Source organism: Salvelinus namaycush, chromosome 6 (assembly GCF_016432855.1).
Source record: "Salvelinus namaycush isolate Seneca chromosome 6, SaNama_1.0, whole genome shotgun sequence".
NCBI lineage: Eukaryota > Metazoa > Chordata > Actinopteri > Salmoniformes > Salmonidae > Salvelinus > Salvelinus namaycush.
In genome coordinates this window covers 35,619,913-35,632,286 of record NC_052312.1, presented here as the reverse complement: position 1 = coordinate 35,632,286, position 12,374 = coordinate 35,619,913, and the positions used below count along the sequence as shown (strand labels likewise).

The 12,374-nt window shown below is 40.9% G+C and overlaps 1 protein-coding gene, 2 non-coding genes and 1 pseudogene across 3 annotated transcripts; 3 read left to right on the top strand and 1 right to left on the bottom strand.

Annotated features, from left to right (window-relative positions):
* Positions 1–6: 6 nt before the first annotated feature.
* glt8d2 (glycosyltransferase 8 domain containing 2) lies at positions 7–7,239 on the bottom strand. Its single transcript, XM_038996429.1, has 10 exons — positions 7,130–7,239; positions 3,804–3,846; positions 2,745–2,843; positions 2,045–2,246; positions 1,743–1,860; positions 1,570–1,654; positions 1,359–1,471; positions 935–1,101; positions 617–729; positions 7–452 (listed from the first exon to the last, which is right to left on the bottom strand). Exons 2-10 carry the CDS (start codon positions 3,820–3,822, stop codon positions 274–276), a joined length of 1,095 nt encoding a protein of 364 aa, XP_038852357.1. The 5' UTR covers positions 3,823–3,846; positions 7,130–7,239; the 3' UTR covers positions 7–273.
* Positions 7,135–12,374, top strand: LOC120049089 (annotated as a pseudogene).
* Positions 7,565–7,652, top strand: trnay-gua. The gene is given in 2 exon segments: positions 7,565–7,601; positions 7,617–7,652. It is a non-coding gene; the product is annotated as a tRNA-Tyr (tRNA).
* On the top strand, positions 8,153–8,240 carry trnay-gua. Its single transcript is given in 2 exon segments — positions 8,153–8,189; positions 8,205–8,240. It is a non-coding gene; the product is annotated as a tRNA-Tyr (tRNA).

Below are 12,374 nucleotides of genomic sequence, written 5' to 3'. Positions count from 1 at the left end.
CTTTTTATTCAGGAAAAAGCTTTAAAGAGATCACATTGTTAAGTTTCAAAACAATCAATACAATTATACTCACTCATCTCACAACAACCACATACATTTTTGATACAGCTTGTTTCTGTACATTCTGTACACGTTTTGATAGGCACCTTCAAAGAAATACCATCTCAAAAGATGTTAACAGCAATAGGACTTCACAATATTTACTGTTCACAGCCTCCATTCACAGTCTGAAATGCCAGACATCCCCCTACACAAACATTTGTTAAACATCCCTCAGATTTTGCCCTCGGGCCGTACCAACGAGAATTTCCCGGTGGGATCTGGGATGAACCACTTCTCCCACAGGTCCAGGTGGACACAGGGGTAGTCCCAGGGCTTGAAGCGGCCGTTCCAGTGCAGCAGGTGTGCACCCTGGAGGAAGGTCTCAGAGTAGCGGGCGTCTGGGCTCCAGCCTATAGGAAAAGAGAACAGAATACACAGTAAATCAGCCTCTAGGAGTGGCTCTATCCTACATTATGACACCTAGGCCTGTGTACCAGAGCCATAAATCTCGATACATGGTTATGCTGTGCTATGTAGGAGGTGTGGTGATGTCATCAAGGTGAGGCGATCTCACCCAGGTGTCGGACGTGCCACAGAGGATCGATGATTGTGTATTTGTCATGGAACACGATCAGCATAGGAGGAGTCGCCACACCCCCTGCCATGGCACTGCTGTATATGTTTTTCCTAGTGGAGGAGAGCATCACAAAGTAGAACATTTTTATTTAATTTCTCTAATCATGATATTCAAATGAAATAGAAGTAATAGTACGTCTTCATAGGAATATCTAATATTATAATAGACATCAGGGTTAATTTCTTATGGGTTCAGGTCAGTTTAGGGGTTATGTGGAAAGATCTGATCACAGGTCAAACATACTTCTCTACTCACTTTAAGTTCTCCTGCATCCAGTTCTCCAGCTGTTTGGTGATCTTCTGTTTCTTCCACTCTCCAATGTCGGCCACAAACACCCCAGGGTTGAAGGAGCAGTCGCTGGGGTTGATCCCCAGGTCTCTCACTTCCTGTTTCCTGTAGTCCAGGAAGCCCATGTACGTTGTCTGGGAGACAGGGTCAATAGGGAAGGAATTTGATTTGGATTCAGAATCGGAGACAAACTGATAGTTTACTCAGCATTGAGATCTATGAGACCGCTTATCAAGTTATTTAAGAAGAGAATTAGAGTATCGTCTTGGCTAGGTATAGGATAAACTTAAGAAAAATATATTGTCCTTTACCGGGATTGATTGTAACAGAGGTGCCTCTGCTCTTATTTTGGCAAACAATACCCTCTCGTGGCAAAAAAAATTACACTGACCTGCATGCCCACGCTGCGCACCATCTCGTGGGTGGAGGGCAGGTCACAGTCTGTGGCGAAGGCAGCAGCATGGCCTTTCTCCAACTTGGTATGGTACAGGTCCTTGATGTCACCTGTCATTAGTGAATGTAAATACTGAAAATACAGGCACCCATTTTATCTCAACTACAGCTCAAAACTGGACTGAATGGCAAAAGACACATTTCTGTACCTTGCACAATGACATCGTCGTCTAAGTAGATCACCCTCTTGTGGCTGATATCAAGGAGCGGCAAGTAAAAGCGTACAAAGTTCAGCTGCAGAACAATCAGAACAGGGACTTTAGGGACAGTGACTGTGGTTAGGTTATAATTAGTTCCTATGTGTGTGCTTGTGTGTACTCACTGGATGCAGCAGGTCTGGTCGGGAGGAGTCTGGTTTCACCTTCCCTTTCAGAACCATGGGGTTGAACTCTAGAATCTTATACTTGATTCCCTTCAACTTGGTCTTCTCTATGTACTGTCTATGAAGACAAAGGAATATAATGACCGTTCAACTCAAAGTAATTTTACTAAGTTATCCTTTTCTAGACCTTTATTGAAACAATTCGGATAATTAATTAAAACATCCTGGGTTGGAACTAGGAACTGAAATTGCTACATATCAAGCAGTGACACAGTGGAAGGGGAGGGATTAGTGTGAAACACCTTGTCAGCTTGATGGCATCACGAAGAGTGACAATATAGAAGAACACACTGGCATCTGTGTTGCTATAGATGCTGTTGATGGTTGCCATGGCACCGCCCATTCGTTCCTCCGCAGCACAGATGACTACTGGGATGTCATCCTCTCCCTCCGCTGCCTTCTCTACAGGAACTTTGGGCGCACGCTCTGGGTCCTTCCTGGTTTCTGTGAGGGAAGTTCAACCAGTTTGGGCTTGGTCAAGTTTGACCTAGATAGTTTGTGTATGAATTGATATGTAGGCTGTGTGCCTTTAAAAAAGATGTATGTAGTTCTGTCCTTGAGCTGTTCTTGTCTAATGATGTTCTGTATTGTGTTTCATGTTTTGTGTGGACCCAAGGAAGACTAGTTGCTGCTTTTGTAACAGCTAATGGGGATCCTAATAAAATACCAAATACCAAAATTAGTCACATCTATTTTTAAAATGTATTACAACTATTTCAATTTCAAAGTAATTTGCCCCTATACCGTAAGCGGCAAAGGAAATGCTTATTTTTAAATCAACAGGCATTCATAGCCTCGTGCCAACTGCTGTTCTTGGCAGGTTCTAGTCTTGCCAAGTCCTAGTTTCCTTCTCTTGTCGTGGCATGCACCTGGCTCTCAGGTCAGCGTGTCTTTAGAGTGAGACTTTTTCTCACCTGTTAGAAAGAAGCTGGGGGGAATTACCTGTGTGTTTGAGTTTGGGCCGAGATGGGCCACTGAACAGCTTACTGTGCAGGAGTAGACACACTATGAGAACCAGCATCACGAGCAGGATATGGTTTACTGTGACACAGCAGAGAGAGAAAGGGACCATTCAATAAAGTCAGATGCAAGGGAACTGAAGCAGAAGTCCTTCCAAACTGGGTCAGTTCAACTTAAGCACAGTTTCCACTATAATGCTGTCACCTCGTATCCAATCATGGCAGATCACATAGTACTGAGATACTCAAACATGGCTCTCATCTGTACCCTACCCTTTTCACGACTCATCCTCCAGGTGCCACGACTAATTCTAACTAATAAAATAGTTACACCTGTCCTTCTCTTCCTATCCACACACCTCAGCTGTGTGTCAGCTGTAATCAACCTGAGTGGCATCAATCGTGTGCTGACACATTCACCCCTGGATGACCTAAACTGTCTGCCTCAACAATAACTAAATAGTCATTGAAATATTGCTTCACTTCTGGAAAATGTAAAGAACCAGGCTGCCAGCTGTACTCTGGGCCAAAAAAATCAACTGTTTGTGTTGTTTGAGTAAAGGCATCTGTTAACTTTCTAAGTAAAGTATAGACTGTGTAGAACAAGGCACAACTGTTGTGGACACTAATTCAAAATCCTTTAATGGTTGCATCATGTATTGAATGTGAACAACAGAGGACTGAGATGATGAAATGGGACTCTTTTACGGGCTCACTTTCCTGGTTACCTCATCAGTGTTGAGGAACATTTTGGGATTGGCAACACACACACACACACAGAGAGAGTCTCAAACATAATTTATGGAGGTGTTGGAAGCGTTCCAACTCAGCTGAGGCAAAGTATACTCCAGAGGAATCTGGGGGGATGGTGCTTTACCATGGCTACGCTGATCCCTGCTACAGCCACCATGATTACAAGTGTGGTGCAAAACCCATTATTTACATGCAACAATGTTTTATTACTCATTTAATACATATGAAAAAGTAATGATGTAAAGACTTGTATAGGCAAGGGCTATTACAACATCCTGTGGTCACTCACTTTTCCTCAAAAGAGCCATTGTTCATGTTTCTTCCAGCCACATCTGAAAAGACAGCGAGAAGCAGAAAGCAGTGAGATTCAAAGGCAGACAGACACGAAGACAAATAGACTAAGAGTAAGCGAGGGAGGGACTGCCGTATTCCTTGGCATTGGTGCACAGTTGAGGATCCAGAAGGGTGTCTTCACAGACATAAATCCTTCCCAGAGGTGCTCCCAAACAAGATCTGGCAGTCCTCTCAGATAGACACAGTCCTCACCACAGATGTTAAATACAGGAAAACCCCTCTGACAAACATACCTCCAAATCAAGATGAATAGTTTAATATTGGGCTTCACATGAACCTGAGTTGTTTACCATTACCCCTCAGGGTACCTCGCCTATCCACAAGAGGTACTTAGGAAGAGTCATAAGAACATAGGCCTCATGATTGGTTGCAGATGAGGGGGCAAAAGACGGAGTACTTCGGGCAGAGTGAAATGTGATTGGGGGTACAGTTAAGAAAAGGAAATGTTGAGATCAACTGGTTTATAATATAAAATGTCCTATTTCACACATGTAAAAGTGTGTATTATACACATGTGTGAATTGGAGATGTGTTTTTTTGGCATATCCCAACTCCCCCTGAGCCACCCTTGAAGAGTGGGGTCACAGCCAGGGTCACCATTGTCCAGCACCCCTGGAGCAATTAGGGTTAACTGCCTTGCTCAACGGCACATGGACCAATTTTTCACCTTGTCAGCTCAGGGATTTGAACTAGCAACCTTTCATTTACACCTGGAGGATGAGCTCTGGCTCAATGCTCTAATTGCTAGGCTACCTGCACCCTAGTCTGTTTCCACTGAAACATTTGCTGATGGAAATAAAGATCCTGCAACGTTATCATGCTCATGTCATGTTGATCACATACGCTACACGGTATGATAGTCCACACACCGCAACTGCAGAACAGTACAGACATGATAATTGTATGTCATGACTTTTGTAACTGGTCACTCACATACTGTACTGTTTCTCTCTGTGACATACAAGGCTCAGCACGCATGTGGATCTGGTTTTGAAAAGAATCTCGGTGCTTCCTTCCTAGTGGTATTTTTCAGTAAGCTTTTGTCTGTCTCTCCCTAGAGGCTATCTTTCTATCCCTCTATTTCTTTTGCTTATATTCTAACTCTCTCGACACTGATGTCTCTCCATCTCTCTCACCCTCTGTCTCTTTTGGATGTAATGTGTAAGTAAACAGTAGAGAGTTGAGATGTAAACTACTCTATAAACAATCAATAAAAGTGACATCACAAGCTGTGTTCTGTTTGGCGCTGGATAATCAAACAAAAACTAGCTCAGCTAGTTTCGTACTGTACTCTTCTGCCCATTTTCAGAGAAAATACTGCCACTCCATTGATGTCAATACTAGTATCTGTATTAGTTCAGACTTTTCACATATGGTGCAGACAGATTTTCTGGGCAAGTTCTCCTCCGTAGAAAGCATCACTATCCAAGACTGAGCCAGTATAAATGACTTGGTATTGTTTTTTAGTGTTTGTAAAATACCCATTAGGCGAAGTGTTTTGCGCCCTTGTCCAATTTCCGCTCTTATACAATAACAACATAAAAATGGTGACAGAGTTTGGATTGTGTTCATTTTTTTTAGGGGTTCCAGACTCTTTTCAGTGTCATATACACACATTTTAATGCTCTTTGAGACAACTTTCTCTAAATTAATCCAAACTAATCTAAAAAGTAATTAAATGTACAGAGATGGATAGTCAGATATGGCTTAATCAGGAGTTTACAAGATTACTTTGTTTTTAGTAGCCTACTGTATGTGAGATTTAAAACATATAGAAGAACTAGGGAATCCTCATTAGACAAATATTTTACTGTCTGTTCTGGTAAATGAAATGAAAGTTCTTCACAAAAGTGAACCGTCATTCAAGGTGTCAAAGAAGTCAGTGCCAACTGTTATTTTACACTCAGCCTCTGCTACCACCACATAAAGAAAACCATACAACCATAGTCTGGCTTCATAACCACACAGGCTACCTCAACTATGATAATGGAACATCAAGTAGGCTCCTCAGTAATCTAGTTGCTGCCATGTTGCACACCTTTTACATGGAAAGCATATGTTGTTTTTTTCATCAAGGGCAACTACATTTGGGATATCCAACCTAGGAAATACAGTAGCATTACATTGGTTTATGTAACAATTGCACAAATTAAATACATAAAAATATCAGATGAACCTATAGCAATCTACTCAATGCATCACACATAGATTATAATAATGATTTAAAAAAATGTATGAATATTAAGTTCTTAAAAAGGTGTGTGTCTCCTATTCTAGCTTTAGAGCAATGCAAGCTATGCACAACAACGCACACTATCAAAGCAAAACTCTTCATTCAACAATGTGTCATAAAATAAATGAACTTACCGGGAAAAAGTGCCACAATTATTCTCACCGGTTAAGTATCCACCGGTCTCTGCGCATGGTCTTGAATAAATGCTACAAAGAGAAGCTCCTTCACCCACTCAATTTTACAACCCCCAAAAAATATTCAGGAAGTTCTTTCCAGATGTGCCTCATCTTGTTCACCCATGGAAAGCTCCGCAGGGGCCACATGCCTTCTTGTAGATAATTACCGAGATTGCATTACACTCCACAATAACAACTGTGCTTCCTAAATTATTTCTCATAGGATGCATGTTTTAAAAAAAATATTTTACCTTTACATGTATTAGCCTATTGTAAAAAGAAAAGTAGATCTATAAGCCTACAACTGAATAACTTTACTATATAGGCCACTATAATTTGTGGCAACTACCATTGCAAGAAGAAGTTATTATTTACAAAGTCTAAATCAATAAAATGTAATAAACCCAACCTATGCATTATCATTCAATATAAGTTATTTTGAGAGTAATGACTATCAAAAACTACAAGCCCCAGTGCACAATTCTGCTACAGCCTAGTGGACGATCAGAGTATTACCGAATTTGTTGCTGAACATGCTACAAGCTGTTTTAGCCCATAGCCTATGGTAGAACAGTGTTGTGCATTTATTTTACGTATTATTGTCAGGTATTAAGTTCACATTTTCTATCTTTTGCGTTTTTAAGGTAAAAAGTAGAGTAGAACTCAATTGAAATGTGTAGGCTTTTGGTTGACCAACAATTTAACCTACTTGTCATCATGCAATCCCTAGCTTCTGATCAGATACAGCATCAAGCTATTTTAGCAGTTTAAACGGTGTCAAATAGTGAACTTTATTACATGTATATGTTCAATGGATGATGAGAAGACATTGACATATTTAATCAAGCTTACCCAGAATGGCGAATTGTGCACGCTTAAAAAAGATGGCACAATTTGTCAACAAAAAACATTTCGGGAAATCGGGTGATACATTGTTGCATTATGCCGCTGGTCATGGCCACTTGGACATTGTGCAATTTTTAGTAAAAAAGATTGGGATGGACATAGAGCTGTACAATACCGACTACAAAAGAGCTCTGCATGAAGCTGCGTCCATGGGACAGCGGGAGTGTTTGAGTTATCTGCTCACTGAAGGAGCCAAAGTAGACTGCTTAAAAAAGGCTGATTGGTGAGACATACATTAACACGCATGCCATGTGCAAACATTAAGACAACATTATTCCTTATATATTTTTTAAATCAAATAGCAAAGAAGTTTTAGATTTTCGAGTCTCTATTAGGATAACATGTATTGAAAAACACATTTTTTTGGAAGTGATTTAACCACCTTCGATAGCTCAGTTGGTAGAGCGGAGGACTGTAGAGGCTAAATGCTGAAATCCTTAGGTCGCTGGTTCAAATCCGGCTCGAAGGAATTTTTTTTCGTCGGCCCATGTTATGTGCATAAACGCTTAATAGCAAACTCTCCTTAACAATGCAGTACGGTATCAATTAAGAATCAAATACCATGTCCAAAAATAAGAAAAAGTAGAAGACAAAAGTTATAAAACTCGTTGTGAGATGTACACAATAGAATAAACAAAGTGAGAAGTAACTTGGTATAGCAGCTTAAGTATATAGTAATAATAAATAGTAACAGCAGTAGTGACCTTGTGTGTGTGTGTGTGTGTTTGTCATAAATAACAAATAAGTTGTTCTAAGATTCAATTCAAGTTCTGGTTTCAATTTATCATATTTATTAATTGAATGACCAGAGTCATATTCATTAGAGAGCAAATGGAAGCAACCGGCCGAAACGGGGAAGGACCACCAGAATTTGTCAAATAAGAGGCTTATTTTTTTTCAGTTGCTAAACGTTTTGCTACCTTGTTTACTAACGAATACGATCCTGCTTTTTCTTACAGCCAACGTATCCCTTCGATAGCTCAGTTGGTAGAGCGGAGGACTGTAGAGGCTAACTGCTGAGATCCTTAGGTCGCTGGTTCAAATCCGGCTCGAAGGAAATATTTTAATAGTTCCATGTAAAATCACCGTGCCTGCATTGTATACCATTATCAACACACTACTATGAACATAATTAATCATTAAATACTACACAAAATTGGCGTGGGAGGGCGAGTCCAAAAAATATATATATTGCACAATAAAAACAATTATGTGCAACTCTGATCCACCATTGTGACCCACCTCTACTTTCAGGACCCCTCTGATGATGGCCTGCACCCGGAGGAACCTGGGTATGATCCAGGAGCTACTGTCCCACGAGGCCGACCCCATGCTGTAGAACAAGGACAGCTGGAACTCCTTCCACATCGCCTGCAGGAAGGGAGACCCTGCGGTCATACAGCACCTCCTACTGGCCAACCTGGAAGTCTGGAGGACAGAGAGCAAGACGCTGAGGACTCCTCTGCACACTGCAGGTAATCTCTGTGCTAACAAATCAGACATGTCACAGGTCTGAACATATTCCCAGGTATTTTGAACAATATGCATAAAATATCACTTTTTTTCTGGTTAATTACCCCTTCTCTGTCTATTCTCTGTTCCTACAGCAATGGACGGCTGTGAAGAAGTGGTCAGCATCTTGGTACAGAGGTGTGTTTGTCTATGTCTGTGTGTGTGTGAGAGGAGGTATGAATTAGGATATGTCTCAGACGATTTGCATACTTGTGAGGAGGCATGTTAGAGTGTCAGTGTTGAGGCTCTGTGTGTTAATGTGATCATGTGTAAGTGTGTGTGGGTGTAGTGCTAACTGACTCTCACTTCTCTGTTTGCAGGTGTGGTTATGTTCCGGATGGCAGGGACAGCTGTGGGGTCACCCCCTTTATGGACGCAGTGAGGAACGGACACATATCTGTGGCCAAACTACTGCTGGAGAAGCATCAGGTATACTGGAGACTCTGGGGGAAAATAACATTTCCATCTATCAAAACATATCTGAGATAACTGAAATTTGCACCAAAAAAAACCAACTTGTCTGTACCTCACTTAATTCAACCATAGTCTCCCTGGAAAAATTAATCCACCATAATCACTCCAGTATCTGTATCGCACTTAAATTCCACCATAGTCCCCTTGGGAAAATTAATCCACCTCAACCACTCCAGTACCCCTGGACATTGAATAAGATACTGACCTGTATATACTTGCATTCTCGTGTGTCACATAGGCCTCTCCGACTGCAGCATACATCCTGGGGGACTGCAGGGGGGCCCAGTCGGTGCACCATGTTGCTGTCACAGCCCAGGAGGAGGCGCTAGAGTTCCTTGTGAGGGACCTCGGAGTGGATGTGAACCAGACAGCCACTGACATGCAGCTCACTTCCCTGCACTACGCTGCCAAGGTTAGCTCAATTCTGTAAACATCTATTATCAGGCCTATCCTGTACATAAAGGCAAATTGTGTGCATAATATTATATCATGCCTGGAGGGTCACACAGGCACAGGAGGGTCACACAGGCACAATCAAAGCTCTCCTCACATTAGGAGCAGATCTTCACGTCAGGGACAAAAAGGGAAGAACAGGTACTGTAGAGAAGTGGTTCCCAAACTGTGGGGCGAGGGGTCGGCACATGCCCCCCAAAAAGTATATTATTAAAAAATGTTTACATTTTTTAAAGGAACTCAATCCGGCTTTAAACTGAAAGTTGTAATAGTAGAATGAACAAGATGTAATTTCGAAATTAGGTAGTGCATCATCAGTTCCTCTTGTCATTTTAGTCTTCGCATACCTTAGAGCTATTTATAACTTGTCAGAAATTTTCAGATCAACTAGCCCATGTCAGCTAACGTTTTTTTATTTAGGTTTTTTAGCCCATAGATATTTTTGTAATTTTTATCCACTGAAATATCACATGAATACACATTAGACATGGGAAAATGTATAGAATTGCAAGAAAATTAGCTTTAAAACTGCTAAGTTTTCTTTGCATCTCATGACAACATGTGAAGAATTGCACGAAATAAGCTTTAAACCTACAAAATTCTCTCTACCAACAAGAGGTGTGTAAACAGTTTGTATCATAAACAGTGCTTGTGTCCACAGAAATAGACATGGCACATGCACACAGGGGAGGCGCGGGATGTTTCCCAATACTGGAAGAGTGAAAAAGTTAGGGAACCCCAGCTATAGAGGCTAAATGCTATATAATCATACATTATGATAATTGCACTTTGCTTGTAGCAATACACTTTAATCAAAACAACTGCTTGGAGGCCAAATCTGAATTTGTGCAACAAGAAAAACAGGAAATGTAAGTTGACATAATACAGAGAACAGGATGTGTTCTAATTACATAACTTCTTTCTAGCGTATGCAAGTAGTTCTGGCACTAGACCCAATTCTGAAACCACAAACCAATCAAAACACTCTGTAGTCACATGTACAGTTGATCTTGAATGCAGGTCATTGAATCCTGTCCTCGGGCACCATGTGTTAGGGGTAATCACAGGTCCAGAAAGTTGGACCCGTTCCAAAATGGATCTGGGGCTTTCCCACCCGATCCGATATGCATAAAGTAATTTTCAAAAAACCTGTTCAGATCAGAGAGTAGAAAGAGAGAGAGAAAGAAACCTCAGACTGGGCGCTGCCAGCTCCATCAATAAACGAGTGATATTGGCGAAATGATCCACAGTTAGGCCATACATGTCCTTAAAAACTGCCTAAAACAAATGACAAAAAAACGATTTGTTGTGTTTCGATGGGTAGCATATTCAAAACTTCATAGCCTATTTTTTTAATTGTTTTTTACTGTCCTCAAACATTAACTGTCCACCTCACCGTTTAGCTGTTGGAGATTTGAGCGCTAAATGCGTCAGGGCATTGCATGCATACAGGCCTAGATGTCCACTGTATGATATTATGAAAGTATATATAAAGGAAGAAAGCTTGGGCCTAGCCCTAGAGAGAAAGATAGAGGTATGCTGGCGCCATGTTCCCAACACCGACATGCATTTCTTTATACTTGTCAGATGGAACTTAATTTGGCAACAAAAAAACAACTTATATTTAAAGAACTGGTTTAAACCTTTACAAACGTTTTGAACAGACTAGGCCTATGTTGTAGCAACTACCCATCAAATGACAGCAATAGGCTAAAGCTATTTATTTTACAACAGGCCTAGTTTGAACCTATATTAAACTAAATACGGAGTACAAAGTTAAAAAAGACAGTTAACTTAATTTAGCCAACAAAAATGTCTCAACATAATGAAACAAAACACATTTAGCATATTTAAAGAACTGGTTTAGATTATTTTACAGATCTACATAAATAATGATATACAATAATATTAATAATTCTAAAACAAATGATAATAAATACAAAATAAATAAATTTCAAAAATAAAGTTCAAAAATTGCATCAAACCTGAATAGCGAATTGCACTCAGTCCATTTAGCCAAGCCAACTTTCTTCTCATCTTTGTCCACTACAATATTAAAACTTGTCCCTGAGGACATTCCTGTTGTCGCCTTCTTTTCACTATACTATTTCTCCTCTAACTTTCATTTTACTTTAATGAAAAAGGCAATCTTAGCAATCAACAGTAGCCTAGTCCAAGGCTCCTTTCACTCCTTTCGCGCATGTGAGGGGAGCAGCCGTAATCAGTTTCAGCTGGACCTAAGCTACAAGCTCGTTCAGTTTTCATCACCTCACACACATTAAATTAACAGAGGACAGATCCAGTCAGTAAATCAATTTAAATTGCACATACCCGAGACCCATAGCAATTATATCAGATCCGACCCAGATCTGAGACAAAAATGTGGGTTCTGACAGACCCAAAATTCCGAGATCCAACCCAGGACCCAAATTTTTGTCTCAGATCTTGGTCGGATCTCGGAATTTTGGGTCTGTTGGACCCGTGAAGACCTCTACCCCGTGTGTGCACTGTGCAGATATCTGCGCCAGCAAGTATCTGACATTAATGAATGAATCTACTGCCTGTATCTCACTGTGCGTCCCCAGCTCTTCATGTGGCGTGTACAGGGTAGCATGCAGAAGCGGTCAGGACACTCCTACAGCTGGGGCTAGTAGACGTGGTGGATGCCTCGGGCACTACTGCTCAACAGCTTGCCAAAAAAACAGACGTGCTCAGAGTGTTTGAATGTGATTTGACATCAACTACTGTCTGA